The sequence below is a fragment of the Opisthocomus hoazin genome, unplaced genomic scaffold (assembly GCF_030867145.1).
Source record: "Opisthocomus hoazin isolate bOpiHoa1 unplaced genomic scaffold, bOpiHoa1.hap1 HAP1_SCAFFOLD_15, whole genome shotgun sequence".
NCBI lineage: Eukaryota > Metazoa > Chordata > Aves > Opisthocomiformes > Opisthocomidae > Opisthocomus > Opisthocomus hoazin.
The window spans coordinates 1,603,625-1,624,733 of NW_027448722.1; the positions used below are offsets into that span (position 1 = coordinate 1,603,625).

Consider the following 21,109-nt stretch of genomic DNA (forward strand, 5'->3'; position numbering starts at 1 on the left):
ACTGGTGAGGACATCTCTGGAGTGATGTGTCCAGTGCTAGGCTTCTTAGTTCAATAGAGTTGTTGACCTAAAAAAATCAAGTCCAGCAAAAAGCCATAAGGTGCGTTAAGGGACAGCAGCGTCTTTCATAGAGGGAAAGGCTGAGAGAACTGGGACTGCTGAGTCTGGAGCAAAAAATTGCTCTGAGGGACCTTACTACTGTGTATAAACACCTGATGGGAAGGAATGAAGACAAGGGAGCCAAACTCTTCTCAGTAGTTCCCTCTGAGAAGACAAGGGGTGATGGACACAGAAAAAAACACATGACATTCCATCTGAAGTCCAGAAAAAACTTTATCACTGTGAGGGTGATCAAACACTGGAACAGGTTACTCAGAGAGGTTGCGGAGCCTCCATCCATGGAGGTACACCAAACCCACCTAGACAAGGTGCTGAGAAACCTGCTTTAGCTTACCTTGCCTGAGCTGGGGAGTTGAACTCCAGAAGTCCCTTCCAACCGCAACGTGTCTGCAATTTTGTGAGTTTAAATGAGAAAAGTAAGATTGGAAGAAAAGCACAACACATAGCCGTGACCTGAAATCCAGTGGGATCCTGTGCAGAGGACCCGTGCTTCAGAATGGAAAAAATGTGAGGAAGAAAAAGTGGCAGAGATGCTCTGCACTGACAGTAACCCCCCATTCACCATCCTGCCTGCACCTCTCACAGTCACCGTGGGTTGAAGCATTGGGAACGGTGGAGTAAATTGAGCTGGCGAAAAAAGACTGGGGATGGGACATTGTTTGTAGTGTTGTTGGGGTTAAAACATGACACATAATTTGTCACCATCCAAGTCTATTTTAACTGGCAATAAATGAAATTGCCTTTCCCCAGGTTAACTCTTCTTTGCCAGTGACAGTAAATGGTGACTGACCTCTCTGTCTCTATCTTGATCCATGAGCTATTCCATGTTATTTTCTCCCTTTTATCCACAGATGGGAAGTGCTGGAGTGTGGGGGATGGTCAGGGAACAATCTGCTGGGACAGCTTCCATGGGGTGCCCAGGGAACACGGCACAGATCAGGCCTCTCTCTTCTGCACATTTCATGCTTTGCTTCCTTCACTGTGTCATCTGGCTCTGCACCACGCACACCCTCCTAGGTGTCCTCACTCTGCACACTGAAACAGCTGAGCTCTACATGGGTGTTTTCCTCTCCCAGACACTTTCCTGCCCAGCCCAAGCCAGCCCTTCCCCAGCTTTCTCCACCTCCCCTGCATTCTCACCATCCCAGTGTAGGAGAATAGTCCCCACAGAAGTGCCCTCCATTGGCTGCTTTAGAACTCTGAACACTCATCCCACAGCCCCAGACCCTATGAAGGGCACCGGAGCTCCTGGGGAGCAGAGAGAGGTCTCAGCCTTCCCCATCAGCCCCAGGGCTGAGGGCCAGCCACAGCATGAGGAGACAGAGACCAGTGTCTCCCACGGTCCCCTCCTCTTGTCTCTAAGAGATGCTTATTGAAAACTATTGCATGTCCCTCTGAGCCAGCCCCTCTCCCCAGCACAAGACTCCTGGCCAAGGGGCTCCTCAGGCTGCTCCTGCTGCCGCAGCCATGCTGGCCTTGTCTGGTCTCTCTTTCTCCCTCCCCATGCTCCACACCAGACCATGAAGTGGCAATGCTACTCTGCAGGGCAAGTGTGTTGTGGCACCTGAAAGCCACGAGGAGACTGTGCAGGGATTTCCCTACTTGTCATTCACCATTTCCATTGGAACTGGGTACTCACCGTTGGAGACACAGGACAGGCCATTTCCACAAACATCGCCCCATGCCCACCTCCCCTCATCCCATGGAGAACCCTTGCACAGTAGCACGGCCTTGGGCAGAAAATTATGTAGCATCTCCCTGATCTCAGCTTTCGGAAAAGAGCCCAAACTCCAGACACTGGCATTGACAAAATCCCCTTTTATTAGAAAGGTTTCAACAGGGAGGCCACCTGTACTTACATGCCACACCAATGTGTAAAGACCCTTGGGTCATCAGACTTCATTCATGCCTCAGGAGAAGTGGGGAGGATGCAGACATTCCTGGAGAAATAGAATTGTTACAGATAAAATGCCCAAAGAACAGGAGGTCTCCTAGATACATTGGAAATCACTTGTGAAGAGACATGGGGAGCTTATTGCTTCTGAAAGAATCCTGATTGAATGAGCTTCTTCAGGGCATCTTTGAGCTCCTGGTTCCTCATGCTGTAGATGAGGGGGTTCACTGCCGGAGGAACCACTGAGTAGAGGAATGACAATACCAGGTTCAGGGATGGCGAGGAGATGGAAGGAGGCTTCAGATAGGCAAACACTGCAGTGCTGTTAAACAGAGAGACCACGACCAGGTGAGGGAGGCACATGGAAAAGGCTTTGTGCCGTCCCTGCTCAGAGGGGATCCTCAGCACGGCCCTGAAGATCTGCACATAGGACAGCACAATGAAAACAAAACACCCAAAAGCTATAGAAGCACTAACCCCAAGAAGCCCAACTTCCCTGAGGTAGGAGTGTGAGCAGGAGAGCTTGAGGATCTGTGGGATTTCACAGAAGAACTGGTCCACAGCATTGCCCTTGCAGAGGGGTATGGAAAATGTATTGACAGTGTGCAGGAGAGAATTGAGCAAAGCACTGCCCCAGGCAGCTGCTGCCATGTGGACACAAGCTCTGCTGCCCAGGAGGGTCCAGTAGTGCAAGGGTCTGCAGATGGCAACGTAACGGTCATAGGCCATGATGGTCAGAAGACAACACTCTGCTGTGAGCAAGAAGGAAAACAGAAAAAGCTGGGCAGCACATCCCAAGTAGGAAATGGCCCTGTTGTCCCAGATGGAATTGGCCATGGATTTGGGCACAGTGGTAGAGATGGAGGCCAGGTCAAGAACAGAGAGGTTGAGGAGGAAGTAGTACATCGGGGTGTGGAGGTGTTGGTCGCAGGCTATGACAGTGATGATGAGGCCATTGCTGAGGAGGGCAGCCAGGTAGATGGCCAGGAAGAGCCAGAAGTGCAAGAACTGCATCTCCGACGTGTCTGCGAATGCCAGGAGCATGAGATCAGTGACAGTGCTGCCATTGGACATTTTGTCCCTCTGGAAATAGAAACACAGTCCAAGGAGTAAAAGGCAGTGACAGTTCAGGTGATTCTTCTGTGAGTCATTACTATTAGACCCTCCCCCTGCTACACACACACCTTCTTTTCTCTTTCTGTGAGAATTTACTTCAGCTCTGTGACTGAATCTCTGGTTGCTGCTCCCTGACTGTGCTGTGAGGAGAAGGACCTCTTCCCACGGGCTGTTAAGGAGTCAGCCTTGCTCTACAGATGGGGGTTCATGGGTGTGGTGGAGGAAGGGACCTGTCTGGGTGTTTGTCAGATGAAACTGCTCCTTACTCAAAAGGGCTGGCCAGCACCTGCACTCCCTGCCCTAAGGAACTGAGATAGTAGAAGGAAGTTTGAAAAGTTTGTGATTTTTTAACAGCTCCCCTCATCTCACCTTGGGAATGTTCTCGGATGTCAGAAACTCTCAGCATTTCAGCTGCACTCAGGGAGAACAGGGCTGCCCAGCTGCCCTGGGCTTGCACTGTTCTGAGATGGAGAGCGATCGCACTCCCACGTTATCCTGAAAAGCCACCAGACAGCTGAGAGCAGAGGGATTCACAGCAGACCACCTAACATGTCACCCTTTCCTGACATCTCAGGACATCACTTCTAGTCAAGGACACCTGCAGCTCAGTTCACCAACCCAAGAACATTTCCTCGGTCAGGCATAGCATCTCTGCACCTCTCCTTTGGGGCTTTCAGATAACGCAGTTGTGTTACGAGAAAGATTTGCATTCTTGAAGACAGCTCAGATCTTGAAACGACACATCAAGAAGATAGCCATGTGTCCTAATGGTGGATTCAGATTATGGGAAAAATTACTTGTTCTCTGGGCTCACAGACTTCACTGCCCACAGCCCCACAGCTTAGACACAGCTGACACACCTCATTCGCCTGCACGGGAGGACCCACAAGATCAGAGCTTGACTCTGCAGCTGAAACTCCCATCCCCAGAGAGCCTGACTGAGAGAGCAAGGGAACAGCTTCAGTAACACAGACAAGTAGAGCAAGAAGGAGAAACACAGTGAGGCTCTAGATGAAAGAGGCAGAGGCAGCTGGGCACTCAGGACACTGCTACCTTCACCTAGCTGTGCACTTTCCAGACACCAACATTGCCAGGTCATTGCTCTCTGCCCCTGTGCTCCTCAGAGGGAACCAGGCATGTGGCTTGAGATTGTCATAGTCATCCCTCCTTTGACTTCACATATCCCCTGGTAAATATCCTGGGCTGATCTGGATCTGTGAGCAGCCCTGACCCATGCGGTGATTTCTCAACCACAGAAGGACCCTGCCCTGCCTCCCTGGGGGTTTCTCCTTCCACCCATAGTTTCTCCTCACAACTCTGCAAGGAGCTACCTGGGCAGGCTGAGTGCTGGCCCTGGCAGGCAGCAGAGTCTCTGCCCCAGCACACAACCCCTGGGGTGCACAGACCCTGCTCTGAAGGACAGCTTGGGGCAGCCCGGGCTGCACATCCACCTTCCCAACCCTGCAGTCGTCCCTGGGAGAAGGCAGCTGTCATGGCCTGTCCCTCTGAGGGTGCAGCAGGCAGTCCCTGCTTTGCAGCACATCCTCACCTCCTACAACAGAGAAACTGTGATATTCCTCATGGTGGATCCCATAGGCGGGGAGTTGTGCCAGCTTGAGGAGATCTTTCCACAAAGTGCAGACACATTGTCCTTCATGCAGAGACTTACTGTGTGAAAGGCTGAAAAGATTTCTCTCCCCCTCTGAGCTCTCGGCATCCTCTCACCCCACGCTGTCTTTAACCTCTCTCTGCCTCACTCCTCTCTCCTCACTGCCTGCAGGCAGTGCCCTCAGCCCTGCTGTGCTTTGCACAGGAGCTGCTCCTGGACAGAGCTGTCTCTCTGCAGCTCTGCCTGCTGCCATGAGCTCCCTCCATCCCAGGAGCCCAGCCCAGCTCAGCAGCAGAGGACCAGCCCAAGGCACTACTTTCTCTACCGTCTCTGTTCTCCCTTGAGATGTCTTTTGGTCTCCAGGACAACTTGCTGTGAAACAAGCTGAAGCATCACTGATGTTGCCTCCCTCAGCTGGGGAGAGACACTTGGTTTCGACAGTGGCATTTCTACTCTCAGAGAAAGGGTTAGAAACAAAAATCTTCTTTCCTTGTCTCATCGTCACAAAGGAAAACCAGAATGTGACAAGGAGTGATCTCCTTTACCCCTGCCGAAGGAAGGGATTCAGCCTGGTCATTCAAGGCATCTCATCCTTGGTTTGAAGTCCTAGAAGAGGACTCAGGTCTCTCTCATGCTCACCACAAAACCCACAGGAGGTGGGATTTCTCTTGTGTCATTCAGATGGGCACCAGCCTGCATGGCAGCTCCTTGTCTCAGCTCCCTGCTAATTCATGGAGGTAGAGGGCAGGAGGAAGATGTGCAGACACAGACACCTGGTGACATGTTTGATTGCAGAGGTGACCAAGATGCCTGCTGGTAACTGCAAGCTCCATTAGAGCCTTCCTTCCTAAGGTCAGCTTCACCTCCAACACAGGCCCTCAGGGCTGCAGAGACACAGCAGACAGCATACCCCTCTCCTGGCCTTGCAAAAAGCAGGGTTTGCTCTCTTGGTGGGCACCTCATTTCTCCTTTACATTGCCACCTGCCATCCCCTCCAGCATGTCTCTGCTCTGAAGCAAAGCCTTTGCACACACAAGGCCTTGGGCACTTGGTAGCAGGTTTCTTTCTGCAAGTCTGCTCTCAGCCCAGATGGGCCACAGCTGAGGTGCTGCAGCCCAGCCATGCACCAATGGCCTCGACCTCAGACACAGAGAGGACGAGCTGGACCCCCCCAAGCTATCTCTTCATCCCACTTGGAGGGAAGAACAGCTGAGGAAATTTGGGACAGCTGACATGATTGGTGTGCTGTGATGGGTGAATACAGAGAAGAAGGAGTGAGAGGACAGAAAGAGAGGTGTCCTCAGTGTGAAGGAGCTTCTTAGATGTGTGGAGCTCCTCTATGGGATGAACAATTTGGGTAAGCCCTTATGGGTCAGGTTCAGAGCAGAGTCTGGTAAGAGTGATGCTCTGGTGGGAGATAAAGAATGAATTAATGTCCCTTTGCTGACTTTAATCACCTTGGCATTCCCTGGAAGGTGACCACAACAGCGTGCAATCAGTGCTGGAGGTATCTGGAGGATCTTGGTCAAAACAAAGTTTGGGAGACTAATCTTTGTAGCTCAGCTGCCACACTGATCAAAAATGGTGATGGTCATACGCATCTACTACTCACACAGAAGGGAGAGCTGATCATGGATGTGAAATCCAGAGTCAGCCTTGGCTCTCGTGACCATGAAAAGTGGGGTGCCACTTCCCACAGGGAACGAGAACAGAAGACTGTAGATGTTAGACCTCAAATTGTTGTCCCAAAAGTGTGATTGTTTACCCGGTGTGCAGTAAGCCAAGATAAACTCAGAGCACAAATATTTTCTTTGTTGCAGGTATGCACAGATGTGGGTGCTAGGTGATAATTTCACAAAGCTAGCACACAGCTTAGCAGAGTCAAAAGGACTGTGTACTCTGGGATTCACAGAGGACCTGCATATGTCTGAACTGCCTGGGAATCCCCCAGGGCATTCCCCGCTCCTCATTTTTCCTGTTGGTCACTCCAAGAATGTTGTATCTCCATCCACCACAAGAGCCATGGGAGCTGTCCTGCCCCACCTCAGCTCTTGTTCCACTGATGTCACAGCTCTGCAATGGCTCTTCATGCACCTTGGGCCGTGGGCTTTGTTGTCCATTTGGGCTACAGCTCTTCAGTTTTGGCACTAGGGACAGGGTAGATTTTCACGTGGAAACCTGGTACCCAAAGATGTGACCCCTTGTGTGAAAGGCTTTGCTCCACAGCAGAGGCATGCTGCAGTGGATGGCAGATGGCAACACAATGATGAATGATGGTTCCACAACAAGAACAAAAGCTGCAGTCCCCAAAGGCCAGAGAGAAACAGGCCTGGGCTGGGCAGCCCTGGCAGGGGAGGGGCAGCATCTGGGGCCTTGTCGTGGAGGCTGGTGGGGAGTCCCTTTGGCCAACTGAAATGATAGAAGGTGATCATATTTAGGACAACTCAACCTGTACCTACGAAGTAGGCTTAGGGCAGTTGATGGAGGTGTTCATCTGATGAAACTGAGCCATGTGCCACGGGGGGAGCTCCGTCTGTCAATCTCTTCTCCATCAGCTGTATTTCCTGCATCTCCGCTAAGTGGAACCGAAGGTTTCCCATGGACATCCCTACACTGCCTAACCTATTCCAGGGCAGCTGCCCAACTTCATGGCCAACTCCAGGCCTGTAGTGCTCCCTCAGATGCCAAAGCTGCCCAGCACCACTGGAGTGTACAGCTGGCTGGACAGTGCAGGACCTGCAGGACAGCTACTCCCCCTGAGAGCTGGTCCATAAAAGACACCCCAGGGCATCTCAGGGAGATTTGGGGCGTGTGAGCAAGGGTCAGACTGCCAGCCCTGCAGTGAGACAAGGTCTGTCCAACGTCTTTCCAGCAGATGCAGGTGGTGCATAAATCTGAGGAAGATCACAGCAAGGTCTCCACTTGTGTGCCAACACTTTGAAATGCTGCTGATCCTTCTTACTCTCATCCTTTATTCACCCTCCTGATGATACAATCAAGGAACATGGGTATTAGAGATTGATCACTGGAGAGAGTCCAGAGGAAGGCTACGAGGATGAGGAGGGGACTGGAGCATCTCTCCTATGAGGAGATACTGAGGGAGCTGGGCTTGTTCAGCCTGAAGAAGAGAAGCCTGAGAGGGGACCTAATATACGCTTCTAAATATCTGCAGGGTGGGTGTCAGGAGGATGGGGCCAGACTCTTTCCAGTGGTGCCCAGTGACAGGACAAGGGGCAGTGGGCACAAACTGAAGCACAGGAAGTTCCAGGAATAACTTTTTCCCTCTGAGGGGGACAGAGCCCAGGAACAGGCTGCCCAGGGAGGTTGTGGAGTCTCCTTCTCTGGAGATATTCCAGCCCCGCCTGGACGTGGTCCTGTGCAGCCATCTGTAGGCGACCCTGCTTCAGCGGGGAGTTGGACTGAGTGACCCACAGACGTCCCTTCCAACTCCTACCATTCTGTGATTCTGTGATTCAGTGATTGTAGAGGAGACTGATTATGACTATAGAATAGAATAAAATCATAAAAATAGACCATAGATTCATTTGTGTGAATACATGTGTGTTTAGGAAACCATACGACCATGGAATGCTCCACTCAGTTGTCCCCTGTATAGGCCTTATCATGGTTGGGTTAATAACCAACTGACCTAGCATAAGAGAAGAATAAGGTGTAGCAAGATGAATGTCATAGGTCAATAGGTTACGTTTTAGAAATAGGACTAAGTTTAACAGAACATCTTGAAGTCTCTCGAAGTCTTTCTCAGGATTGTACCAAACAGAATTCACAGAAGAAGATGAAGGACAGATGACAACCCCGAGACGACCCTGAAACCGAGCAGGACCTGCAACCAGCGAGGGAGAATTCCACAAAGACAGAAGAATAGAGAGAACTTAAGAAAAGATGTACTTAAAGAAACAGAATGGTTGCTTAGAAACTTATGAAGATTCTAGACTTGGTGTAATCGGTTTAATAAATGTATATAAACTGGTCTAATGAGTTGAGCTTTGCCACTCACTGAGGTGATGACCCAGCTCTGAGTTGAGAACAAAGCAACACCTAGTGTAACCCAGTCATGGTACAGTAAAATAGTTAACAAGGGGAATGATTTTCACAGTCTACCTGAACCACACCATGTCCATAGTCATGCACTTTCTCAGCAGCACCTTGTCCTGCCTGGAGATCAGCTTGACCTCCTCCACAGACGCGCATGGACTGCAGAGACACCATGGGCAGCAAAGCCCTCTCCTGTCAGGACTGCAAAGGCCGGCCCAGTTTCTCTCTTGCCTTGGGAAGCATGTGATTTTCTCACCTTGTGGGCACCTCATTTTGTGCTTGTGTTGCCAGCTGCTGTCCACTCCATGTCTCTGGTGTGAATGGAAGCCTCTACTTGCACAGGGTCTTGGGTTCAAGATCAGTGGCAGGCTTGAGCTTAGCGCTTGCACCACAGCTGAGGTGCAACACCTCAAAAATGTATCAGTGCCCTCAGCCTGGGGCAGAGACAGGAGAAGCTGAAGCCCTGTGTGCTGTCACAGAGCTCCAACATTGATGCAGTACCTGCTGAGGTGTGTGGGACAATGTGGTGGTTTAAGCCCAGATGGCAACTCAGCCCCGAGCAGCCGCTCGCTCATTCTCCCCTGAAGGGACAGGGGAGAGAATCAGAAGGGTAAAAGTGAGAAAACTCATGGGTTGAGATCAAGACATTTTAATAGGTAAAGGAAAAGACACAAGCGCAACTAAAACGAAACAAGGATTTCCTTCACTACTTCCCATAGGCAGGTGTTCAGCCATCTCCAGGTAAGCACAACTCCATCACATGTAAAGGTTACGTGGGAAGACAAAAGCCAGAACTCTGAATGTCCTCCACCTTCCTTCTTCTTACCCTAGGTTTATATGCTGAGCATGATGACATCTGGTATGGAATATTGCCTTGGTCAGTTGGGGTCAGATGTCCCCTGCCAACTTTGTGTGCACTTCCCGCCTACTCGCTGGAGAGGTGGTGTGAGAAACAGAGGAGGCCTTATCCCTGTGTAAGCATTGCTCAGCAGTAACTGCAACATCCTGCTATTGTCAACATGGTTTTCAACACAAATCCAAAACACAGCCCTTTACTAGCTGCTGTGAAGAAGAACTGACTCTATCCTGGCCAAAACCAGCACAGCAAGTCAGAAAGCTTGAGGTGCTGTAACGGATGGATACAGACTCGAAGGACACAGTGGGGAAGATGTCAGGATGCCCTCAATGTAGGAGCTGCCTGCATGAACAGAGATCCTCTAAGGGTTGGGCAGCAGACTGAGATCTTTTGGGTGAGGGTCAGCGGATAGGCCAGTTAAGGAGACATCATGTTAGGAGACAAATACCTGGAATCACATAAGGAAGAGGAGAAAGGCTTATTTTACCAATTCCAGATGATTGACCCCACATCACCCTTGGGGACTTTAATTGCCCCGACCTCATGGGAAGGGGAAAGTGCAGGGTGCCATCAGCCCCAGAAGTTTCTGCCGGTTCTTGGGGCCAGCTTCTTAGCACAGCTTGCAGATGTGTCAACACAGGCGACGCTCTCCTGGATGTGGTATTTGCAAACAGACAGAAGTGGATCAGGGATGTGAAATCCAGTGCCAGGCTGACCTGAGCTATGCTGTGGGCATACTGGTGCCCAGCCACAGCCATGGGTATAGCCAGGCCTGGCCGTGGACCTTGCTGGTTCTGACTCGCAGACTGACTTCCCAGCTTGATCCTTTATGGGCGCCCAATGGCACAGAACCCTGTCCCTCCAAGTGCCATACTCCAGGCAACACACAAAGTTCCAGTAAAGCCATTCGACTGCAGTGCTTGTACAGCCAGGCCCTGGAGGTGCTCAGCATGCAAGAGCCAAGGGGGGGCAGATGGAGGGGAAACCCTTGAATGCTTCAAACAATCAAGTTTTGTAGCAAAACTGGCTTCATAAAGTCATAAAATCAGTGAGTGGTTTGGGTTGGAATGGACTTTAAAGAGCATCTCATTCCAACTTCCCTGCCATGGGCAGGGACACGTGCCACTAGACCAGGTTGCTCAAAGCCCCGTCCAACCTGGCCTTGAACACTGCCAGCAGGGAGGGGGCAGCCACATCTTCTCTGGACTACCTGTGCCAGGGCCTCATCATGATCATAGGAAAGAATTTCTTACTAAAATTTAATCTCAGTCAACCCTATTTTAGTTTAAAGCCATTAGCCCTTGTCCTGTCACTGCATGCCTTTGTAAAAAGTCCCTCTCCAGGTTTCTTGCAGGCCCCTTCAGGCACTGGAAGGCTGCTTTAAGGTCTCCCCGCAGCCTTCTCTTCTCCAGACTGAACAGCCCGAACTGTCTCAGCCTTTCCTCACAGCAGAGGCTTTCCAGGCCTCCGACCATTGCTATGGTCTCCTCTGGCCCCACTCCAACAGCTCTGGGTCTGTCCTGTGTTGAGGACTCCGGACCTGAATGCAGAACTCCAAGGGAGGTCTCACTAGAGTGGAGCAGAGGGGCGAAATCCCCTCCCTTGACCTGCTGCCCACGCTGCTGAGGAGTCAGCCCAGGATAGGGTTGGCCTTCTGTGCTACGAGCACCCATTGGGGCGTCATGTAAAGCTTCTCATCAATCCAGAAACTGAAGTCTGTCTCCTCAGGGCTGCTCTCAACCCATTCTCCGTGCCTTTAGTTGTGCTTGGGATTGCCCTGACCCATGTACAGGACCTTGCACTTGGCCTTGTCGAACTTCATGTTGTTTGCAGAGGCTCACCTCTCAAGCCTGTCCAGTTCCCTCTGGGTGGCATCCCTTCCCTGCACCATGTCGACCTCACCACACATCTTGGTGTCGTTGGCAAACTTGCTGAGGGTCCACTCAATCCAACCTTCTGTGTTGCCAACAAAGATGTTTTCCTCTCCAGGGCACTTTCCTGGGAATATTCTTGAGAACATCACTAGAAGCAGCCCGAAGCCTTCAGGCCCTGCCTTGAGGAGATCCCATTTCATGATGGAAATGCTGTTATGTGTGTCACCTCTGTCACAGGAGTGCCCAGTGCTTGTCCCTGCCTGCTGTCACAGGCCTGCCACACCGCAGCACTGTGGCAGAGCTGCCAGAGCACTCAGGAATTACAGTCACAAAAGGGCTCAGCAGGACTTCAGGAGGGCAGAAAGACTGCAGTTCAGGAAAGACCAAGAGCTGGTGCTCCCTGGCACTGCTGCTGTGCTGGGACTCTTTTCCCCTCCACCTCCAGAGGTGCCCCTGAAGGTCTAGAGAAAGCTTTGAAGGCAGGATCTTAGACAAACAAGTGGCTGCAGCAGTCTTCATATTCTTGAAGCACACCGAGAGCATGGCTCCTCTTTTACACAGTCTCTGGGTCACAGAAGCCAAGCAGATACTGACATAGCAGTGGGAGGAAAAATGGCGATTCCTTGCAGGGAATATTATCACAATCAAAAAATCCCAAAACCCAAACCAAACTAACAACCAAAGACAGCCTGGTCCTGCAGTGCTTTACAATGTGAGCGATATGCAGAAGAAGGTGGGAAGTGTATTGTTACTTAAGAACATCCAGTCACCAGTTTCTGCACAGCGTCCTTGAGCTCCTGGTTCCTCATGCTGTAGATAAGGGGGTTCACTGCTGGGGGTACCACTGTGTATAGAACAGCCACCACTAGATCAAGCAATGGGAACGATATGGAGGGGGACTTCAGGTAGGCAAACAATAGAGTACCTATGAAGAGGGAGACCACGGCCAGGTGAGGGAGACATGTGGAAAAGACTTTGTGCCGTCCCTGCTCAGAGGGGATCCTCAGCACGGCCCTGAAGATCTGCACATAGGACAGCACAATGAGAACAAAACACCCAAAAACTAAAGAAACACTGACCACAAGCAGCCCGCCTTCCCTGAGGTAGGAGTGTGAGCAGGAGAGCTTGAGGATCTGTGGGATTTCACAGAAGAACTGGTCCAGAGCATTGCCCTTGCAGAGGGGTATGGAAAATGTATTGGCAGTGTGCAGGAGAGCATTGAGAAAGCCACTGCCCCAGGCAGCTGCTGCCATGTGGACACAAGCTCTGCTGCCCAGGAGGGTCTCGTAGTGCAGGGGTTTGCAGATGGCAACGTAGCGGTCATAGGCCATAACAGTAAGAAGACAATGCTCTGCTCCAACAAAGAAGATAGACAGAAAGAGCTGGGCAGCACATCCAGTGAAGGAAATGGCCCTGGTGTTCCACAGGGAATTGGTCATAGATTTGAGGACAGTAGTGGAGATGGAGCCCAGGTCGAGGAGGGAGAGGTTGAGGAGGAAGAAATACATGGGAGTGTGGAGGCGGTGGTCACAGGCTATGACAGTGATGATGAGGCCATTGCTGAGGAGGGTAGCCAGGTAGATGGCCAGGAAGAACCAGAAGTGCAAGAGCTGCAGCTCCCTCTTGTCTGCAAATTCCAGGAGGACGAACTTGGTGATGGAGCTGCCATTAGGCATTTGCTCTCTCTGGGAAAATATTCCTGTCCAAGGAGGAAAAAACAGTGGGAATTTAGGGGATACGTCTCTGAGCCTTTTCTTGCAGACTTTCCCCCTGCTACGCCCCCCCCACCCCCCTTTCTTTCTTTAGGATACTTTCTTTAAGCTCAGTGGCCATAGCTCTGGTTGGTGCTGGCTGAATGTGCCATGAGGAAAAGGACCTTTGTGCACTGGCTGCCAAGGATTCAGCCATGCTGTGCAACACTGGGGTTCGTGGGCATGGTGGGGGTAAGGGGACATCCTGGTGTTCGACTTTGGCCTTTGAAACTGCTCCTGACTCAAAAGGGCTTTTCAACACCTGCACTCCCAGTGCTAAGAAATGAGGAAGGCAAAGTCAGGCTGAGTCCTTTGGGAATTTCAGAGCTGCCCCCAACGCACCTGGGCAGTGTTCTGGGATGTCAGAAACCCTCAGCATTTCTGTTGCACTCAGGGAGAACAGGGCTGCCCAGCTGCTCTGGGCTTACACTATTCTGAGATTGAGAGTGATCGCACTCCCATGTTATCCTGAAAAGCCACCAGACACAGCTGAAGAGCAGCAGGATACACAGCAGACTACTAAACATCTCACCCTTACTCAAGGTCTCAGCACCCCACTTCTAGTCAAGGACACATGCGGCTCATTTCACCAACCCAAGAGCATTTCCTCAGTTGGGCGTAGCATCTCTGCGCTGCTTCATGGGGCTTTTCAGATAACACAATTGTGTTATTAGAAAGATATGCATTCTTGAGCCCTGCTCATAGCTTTGAAGAACACCTCAGGAAGATAGCCATGTGTCCTAGTGATGGATTCTGACTATGGGAAATCTAGCTTGTTCTCTGGGCCCACAGACTTCACTGTCCTATGTACCACAGTTTAGAGAAGACTGGCGCACCTCATTCCCATGGACACGCCTACCTGGGAGGACCCACACAATCAGTGTCTGACTCTGCAGCTGAAACTCCCATCCCCAGAGAGCCTGATGGAGCGAACATGGGTACTACTTCAGTAACACAGACAAGTGGAGCAGGAAGGAGAAATACATTGAGGTTCGAGATGAAAGAGGCAGAGGCAGCCAGGCACTCAGGACACTGCTACCCTCACCCAGTTGCACACATTGACAGGTCGTTGTGCTCTCAGTCCCTGAGATCCTCAGAGGGAACAGGGCAAGTAACTTGAGAGCTTGATAGTCACCCCTTCTTTGACCTTCCCCTTCACATATCAACAGGAAAATATCCTGGGGAGATCTGGATCTGTGAGATTCCCTGACCCCATGTAGCTGTTTCTTGATAGCAGAAGGAACCTGCCCTGCCTTACTGGGATTTTCTGTTCCTCACACAGCTTCTCCTCGCAGTAACCTGGGGAGCTCCTTGGGCAGGCTGAGTGCTGACCCTGGCAGGCAGCAGAGTCCCTGCCCCAGCACAAAGCCTCATGTTTGTGCAGAGACCCTGTTCTGCAGGACAATTTCGGGCAGCCCGGGCTGCACATCCACCTTCATAGCCCTGCAGCCGTCCTTGCGAGAAGGGAACTGACTTGCCCTCTACCTGTCGTGGTGCAGCAGGCAAGTCCTTCTTTGCAGCACATTCTCACCTACAGCAAGAGAGAAACTGTGATATTCCTCAAGGTCCATCCCGTAGGCTGGGGGGTGTGACAGCTTTAGTAGATCTTTTCATAAAGTGCAGATATGTTGCCCTTCATGTGGAGACTTACCGTGCCAATGACTGAAAAAATCTTTCTCTCAGTGAGCTCTCAGCATCCTCACACCCCAGACTGCCTTTAACCTCTCTGCCTCACTCCTCTCCCCTCTGTGCCTGCAGGCAGTGCCAGCAGCCCTGCTGTGCTTTGCAGAGGAGCTGCTTCTGGGCAGAGCTGTCTCTTTGAAGTGTTTCCCTGTTGCCATGAGCTCCCTCCATCCCAGGAGCCCAGCTCAGATCAACAGCACAAGACCGCCCAATGTGTCTCTGGTTCTGCCCTCTCCGGGCTCCCCCCAGGGAACCTGCTGTGAAACAGGATGAAGTCATCACTCATGTTCCCTCCCTCTGTTAGGGAGAAACACTTCTGTTCTACAGTGTCATAACTTTATTGGAAAAAGAGTAAGAAACAAAAGTCATCTTTCCTTGATCCATCATTAGACAAGACAACCAGAGAGTGACAGGGAGAGATCTCCTTTACCCCTGCTGAGGGAAGGGTTTCAGCCTATTCATCTGAGGCATCTCATCCTTGATCTGAAGTCCTGGAGCTAGAAGAGGACTCAGCTCACTCTCATGCACACCACAAACCCACAGGAGGCGGGATTCCTCTTGCCTCAGTTCAGATGGGCACCAAAAAGGCTTCTGCATGGGAGCTCCTTGTCTCAGCTCCCTTCATTATTAATAAACATGGAGGGCAGGAGGAAGAACTTTAGACACAGATACCTGGTGACAGGATTGATTTCGAAGGTGACGAAGATGCTTGCGGGCAACTGCAAGCTCTATTGGAGCAGTTCATAGAGACACAGCAGTGTCTGAGGGCACCTTCCTGGAGGCTGGTGGGAAATGCCTTCGGTCAACTTCAATGACAGGAAGTGCCCACATTCAAGAGAACTGAACCTGCAAATATTTATATATGTCCAGGGCTGTTGATCGATGTAATCAGCTTGACCATATGGAGTCCTGCAGCACAGGGAGAGGCAGGTCTCTTTCTTCCTATTCTCCATCAGCTGTATTGTCCGCATAGCCTTAATAGTATGATGCGATTTGTCTCATGTGCATCCCCTCATTGCCTAACCTCATTCAGGGCAGCTGAATCCTCATGTATTTTACATTTACAGACATCTATGACTACTGAAGGTGCTAGGGCTCTCCAGGAAAACAGCATGAACCTGACATGCACAGCACAGGTCCTATGCGGGAACCCCATCCCCACTCAGACTCGCTGTGTTGACAGGTACCACCCAGGGCATCTCACACAGATTTGGTGCCTTTGGGCAGTGATGGAATCCCACCACTGCAGTGAGACAAGTTCTGTCCCTTCTCTATCCAGTGGATGAACAGCAGAGAGTGAACAACAAGCACATCACAGCAGGGTCTTCACTTGAGGGCATTCCCTCTCAAACTCTGCTCGTTGTTTTCTCCTCCAGTATTTAACCATCCCTTTGATGTCACAATCATGGATCAGGCCCATAATTTTCACAGTGACATCCACACCCAATGACATTTTCGACATCATCTCTTCCTTCCTGAGATCAGCTTCACCTCCACCACAAGCCCTCAGGGCTGCAGAGACAGAGCCGACATCAAACTCCTTTCCTGGCATTGTCAAAAGCAAGGTTTGCTCTACTTGTGGGCATCTCGCTTCTCCTTTACTTTGCCACCTGTTATCCACTCCAGCATGTCTCTGCTGTGAAGGAAAGACTTTGCACACACAAGGTCTTGGGCACTTGGTAGCAGGTTTCTTTTTGCCAGTCTGCTCTCAGCACAGATGGGCCACAGCTGAGGTGCTGCAGCCCAGACATGCTCCAATGGCCTCAGCCTGAGGCACAGGGAGGAGAAGCTGGAGACCCCCAGGGCATCTTTTCATCCCACTTGGAGGGAAGAACAACTGAGGCATGTTGAGACAGCTGACATAATTGGGGTGCTGTGATGGGTGGATACAGGATGAGAAGGAGAAATAGGCCAGAAAGCTCAGGAGGTTGGTGTCCTGAGTGAGAAGGAGCTGCTTAGGTGTGTGGAGCTCCTCTATGGGATGAACAAGCTGAGTGAGTCTTTATCAGTCAGAGTCAGGGGAGAGACTGGTAAGGGTGACGTCCTGGTGGGAGGCAAAGAATGAATTAATGTCCCTTTGCTGACCTCAGTTACCTTGGCATTCCCTGGAAGGGGACCACCATAGCATGCAATTAGTCCTGGAGGTTTCTGGAGAGCCTGGGTGAAGACACAGCTTGGGACATCAATCTTTGTATCTCAGCTGTCAGATTGTTCAAGAGTGGTGATGCTCATATGCATCTGTTAGTCAAAAAGAATGAAAAGCTGGTTCAAGGATGTAAAAACCTGTGTCAACTGTCGCTGTCATAACTGTGAAATAGTGGACTCTGATCTCCCAAGGAGGAGAGCAGAAAAATGCAGATGCTGTGCCTCAAAGAAGCTGATTTTGGCCTACTCTTGTGACTTTTAGTGAGTAAGCCCATGTGAGCAGCACACAAGGGCAACAGAGCTCAGCACAGCTGGTCTTCAAGGACAGTGTCTTCCAGGCAGGAGACGTGCATGTCAATAGTCAGGACAAGAAGCAGAACTATCAGGAGAGAAGCTTGGGCAAATAAGAAACTCAGGGAGAAGCTCCATGAATAAAAGGGAGCATACAAGAGATGAATGCAAGGATGGAAACAAAGGAGGAATTCAGAAATGCTATGGGTTTTAGAAAAGCCAGAGCTCCGTTAGAGTTGACATTTGCAAGGGAGTTAAAGGCCACAGCAATGAATTGTTACTCCTTTAGAACAATTAAAAAAGAAACAAAGACAGTGTGTGGCCACTGTAGAATTCAGGAAGAGCAGAGGTGAATAGGTCTGAAATTATCTGTGTCCTCTTTGCCTCAGAATCCACCTGCAAGGTCTCCCTGTTCTGGGTGTCTAAGAGGAAGAACCCTAGGTGAAACACAGCAGTGGATGGAGATCAAGTCAGGGGTTACTTAGATAAGGTCAACCCTTTATAACCCACTGGACCAGAGGGGATGAGTCCAAGGATGTTGAGAGACCAGGCTGATGTCATAGCAGGGCTACTCTGATACACAATGGAATTTCATTGTGACTGGAGAAAGCAGAAAGCACCTCTTTCATACATCTTGTAGAGACCCAAGGACTGATCAGGGGAATTACAGGCTGCAGAGACAGAAGCAAGGAGCTGTGTGGCTGGGCAGTAGCTCTGTGGAAATGGTGCTGGTGGTCCTTGACTTCATTAGGCAAACCACGACCCAGCAGCAAAGGCAGCCAACAGCATCCTGTATGAGCAGGAGCCCAGGCAAAAATAGTGATTGTCACCCTCTGCTCAGCACCTTTCACACCACACCCTGAACAATGACAGTGAGACAATGGCAAAGAGGAACAGGTTCAATGAAGGACCACTAAGGTGGTAATCCTCCACTGTCCTTCAAGTGTTTGTGTGATTTCCCTAAAAGCATCAATATCTGCAACAACAACAACCAGAGAACTAATCTGCCTAAGTATAAATATCTGCAGGGGAGCAGTCTGCATCTGTGGTAGCCCCTCTGAGCAATGTCAGTGGAATCAGTATTTGCAACACCTAATCCACAAGTACATGTCTGAAGCCCTTCAGATGAAGGATGATCTTGAAAAAGTCACCATGTGTATTCCGAGGCAGCATGGACACTGCTAATTTCCCTCCCCAGAGAGCAGCAGAGGCTGGATCCCCTCCTCAGGACACACTCCTTACCAGGAAGCCACAGGCATGGGGGAGCTCACCTGGTTCTTAAGGGCACATCACTCGGCATCTGTTTTGATCCATGTGGTGCTTTTCTGTGACTCTTTCTGCAGATGCGTACATAAAAAGACAGCAGTTTCATAAGAGATAACCATAAAGGCCCTGCTATGCATGAGAAAGCTCACCATGAGGCAGCAAAGAAGACTGTAATAATCACCAGGAAAATCCAGGAAGAATACAGAATTGCAGAATATCTTGGGTTGAAAGGGACCTTTAAGTCATCTAGTCCACCCCCCTACTTTGAGCAGGGACATATTCAACTAGATCAGGTTGCTCAGAGCCCCGTCCAATCTGACTTTGAATGTGTTAAAACATGCTCTTCTGTATATTCAGAATTCATCTCTTTTATCAAGCAATATTTTTAGGTCTGATATTCTTAGCATAGTCTCTGTTAAGAATTTGCATAGATTCTGCAAGAGAATCTTTCTCCTGCTCTCTCTGCAATATTTTTTTTGCTTTTTTTACTTCTTACACTCTTTTGCCTTCCATTCATTTAACAGTAAACAAACAATATTTATTGTCTGTGCAAGTAAAGACTCTTACCAAGAATATTAGTTACACTTGAAATTCTGAAATAATTGTTCTTTTCAGAGGTATAGGCAGATAATACAAAACTGTTTGCTGTGGACATGAGGCCTCACATGTTCAGAATACATTTGATATTGTACAAGTGAGTCAAAAGATTCTTTATCTGTTATTTTTAATAGACTCAAAAGCTGTACATACTAGAAGAAAAATTGAAAAACTATTTTGAAGAATGGTTGAGGTTGAAAGCTTCCATGTCCGTTAAGTTTCAGTTTACATGACTTTTCTTATGCTGTTTATGTCAATACTTAATGATCTTCCTCCTCTTGTCACCGAAAATCCAGGAATAACACCTCGTAACACCACTGTAGTGTTAAAAGGCAGGCATTCTTTATTGCAGCGCTGGATGCACGAGGGATAATTCCTCCAGACGTGCATACCTCATAACTTTTCCATGCAGTTTATATAGATTAAAAATATACATATTTTTTTTATTCATGCATATTCAATATTATTCTCTTTGCCGACTGATGTAGACTTTCTCGCTTCTTACGTAGATTGTTGCGCAGACTCAGTCACCCTCTTCTATTATTTGTTTTTGGGTAGGTGGTATTACTTGAGTAGGGGGTCAGTGAGTTGGTGGTCGTGGTCTCCCCCTGCCGGAATCACCTTTTGCCCACTAGGCTCTCAATCTTGGCAAACCTGGTCAGTCTCTTCAGTCCGTTTCACAGAACCACACTCCATCATTTCTCTTGACAAAAACAGCATTACCCACTATGGTTAGCGTTAGTTGTTACCTAGAGAATAGACCTCTGTTCCCGGACCTGATGTCCAGGTGGGTTGGGCTGTACTAGGAACACAGCAGCACTGTTCATGTTTATGGTCAACTGATTCTATCACCCTGGATACATTTCCCCCTTTTCGAAGTGTTGAAATAATCATTACTTTCAATACTTCCATGTTAAATCAAATTACATTTCATTACACATTGATTCAATATCTATTGCTAATAATGATCAAATTCTGCAATAATACAATTATTCATTATTCATTATATCACAGAATCACAGAATCACAGTATGGTAGGGGTTGGAAGGGACCTCTGTGGGTCATCTAGTCCAGCCCTCCTGCCGAACCAGGGTCGCCTACCGCAGGCTGCACAGGACCACGTCCAGGAGGGTCTTGAATATTTCCACAGAAGGAGACTCCACAACCTCCCTGGGCAGCCTGTTCCAGGACTCCATTAACTTCAGAGTGAAGAAGTTCTTCCTCACGTTCAGACGGAACTTCCTATGCTTCCGTTTGTGCCCATTACCCCTTGTCCTGTCCCTGGACACCACAGATAAGAGTTTGTCCCCATCCTCCTGACACCCACCCTTCAGATATTTATAATATATATATTTAGGTCCCCTCTCAGCCTTCTCTTCTTCAGAATGAACAAGCCCAGCTCCCTCAGCCTCTCCTCGTAGCAGAGATGCTCCAATCCCCTCATCATCCTCGTTGCCCTCAGCTGGACTCTCTCCAGTAGCTCCTCATCTTTCTTGAACTGGGGAGCCCAGAACTATACAGAGTACTGCAGATGGGGCCTCACTAGGGCAGTGTAGAGGGGAAGGAGAACCTCCCTCGACCTACTGGCCATACTCTTCTTGATGCCCCCCAGGATCCCATTGGCCTTCTTGGCAACCAGGGCATGATGACTGGCTCATGGTCAACCTGTCATCCACCAGGAACAGGTGAGGTTTCTGAGTGCCAGTGACTGAAAATTGAGAACAGAGCCATCACATGTGGAGTGATCTAAAGGCTGTGCTAGTTCCAAACTCTTATCTTCAGCTCATTTCTCAGAGGCTTCCAGTTTTGCTCCTTCCACCTCGCTGTCTTTTAGCACAGAAGTTGAGAGTA

At 49.8% G+C, this 21,109-nt stretch overlaps 2 protein-coding genes across 2 annotated transcripts in view; both read right to left on the bottom strand.

Moving 5' to 3' along the window:
• LOC142359058 (olfactory receptor 14J1-like) overlaps positions 1 to 3,088 on the bottom strand; it is a 28,913-nt gene extending 25,825 nt beyond the window's left edge. Inside the window, exon 1 of the mRNA XM_075411906.1 lies at positions 2,181 to 3,088. Coding sequence (XP_075268021.1) covers positions 2,181 to 3,088 — 908 coding nt within the window. The remainder of the gene's footprint in view (positions 1 to 2,180) is intronic.
• Positions 3,089 to 12,277: 9,189 nt separating this feature from the next.
• Positions 12,278 to 13,201, bottom strand: LOC142359059 (olfactory receptor 14J1-like). The gene has a single exon (XM_075411907.1). The coding sequence runs from the start codon at positions 13,199 to 13,201 to the stop codon at positions 12,278 to 12,280; it is 924 nt and encodes a 307-aa protein (XP_075268022.1).
• Between the last annotated feature and the right edge of the window lie 7,908 nt (positions 13,202 to 21,109).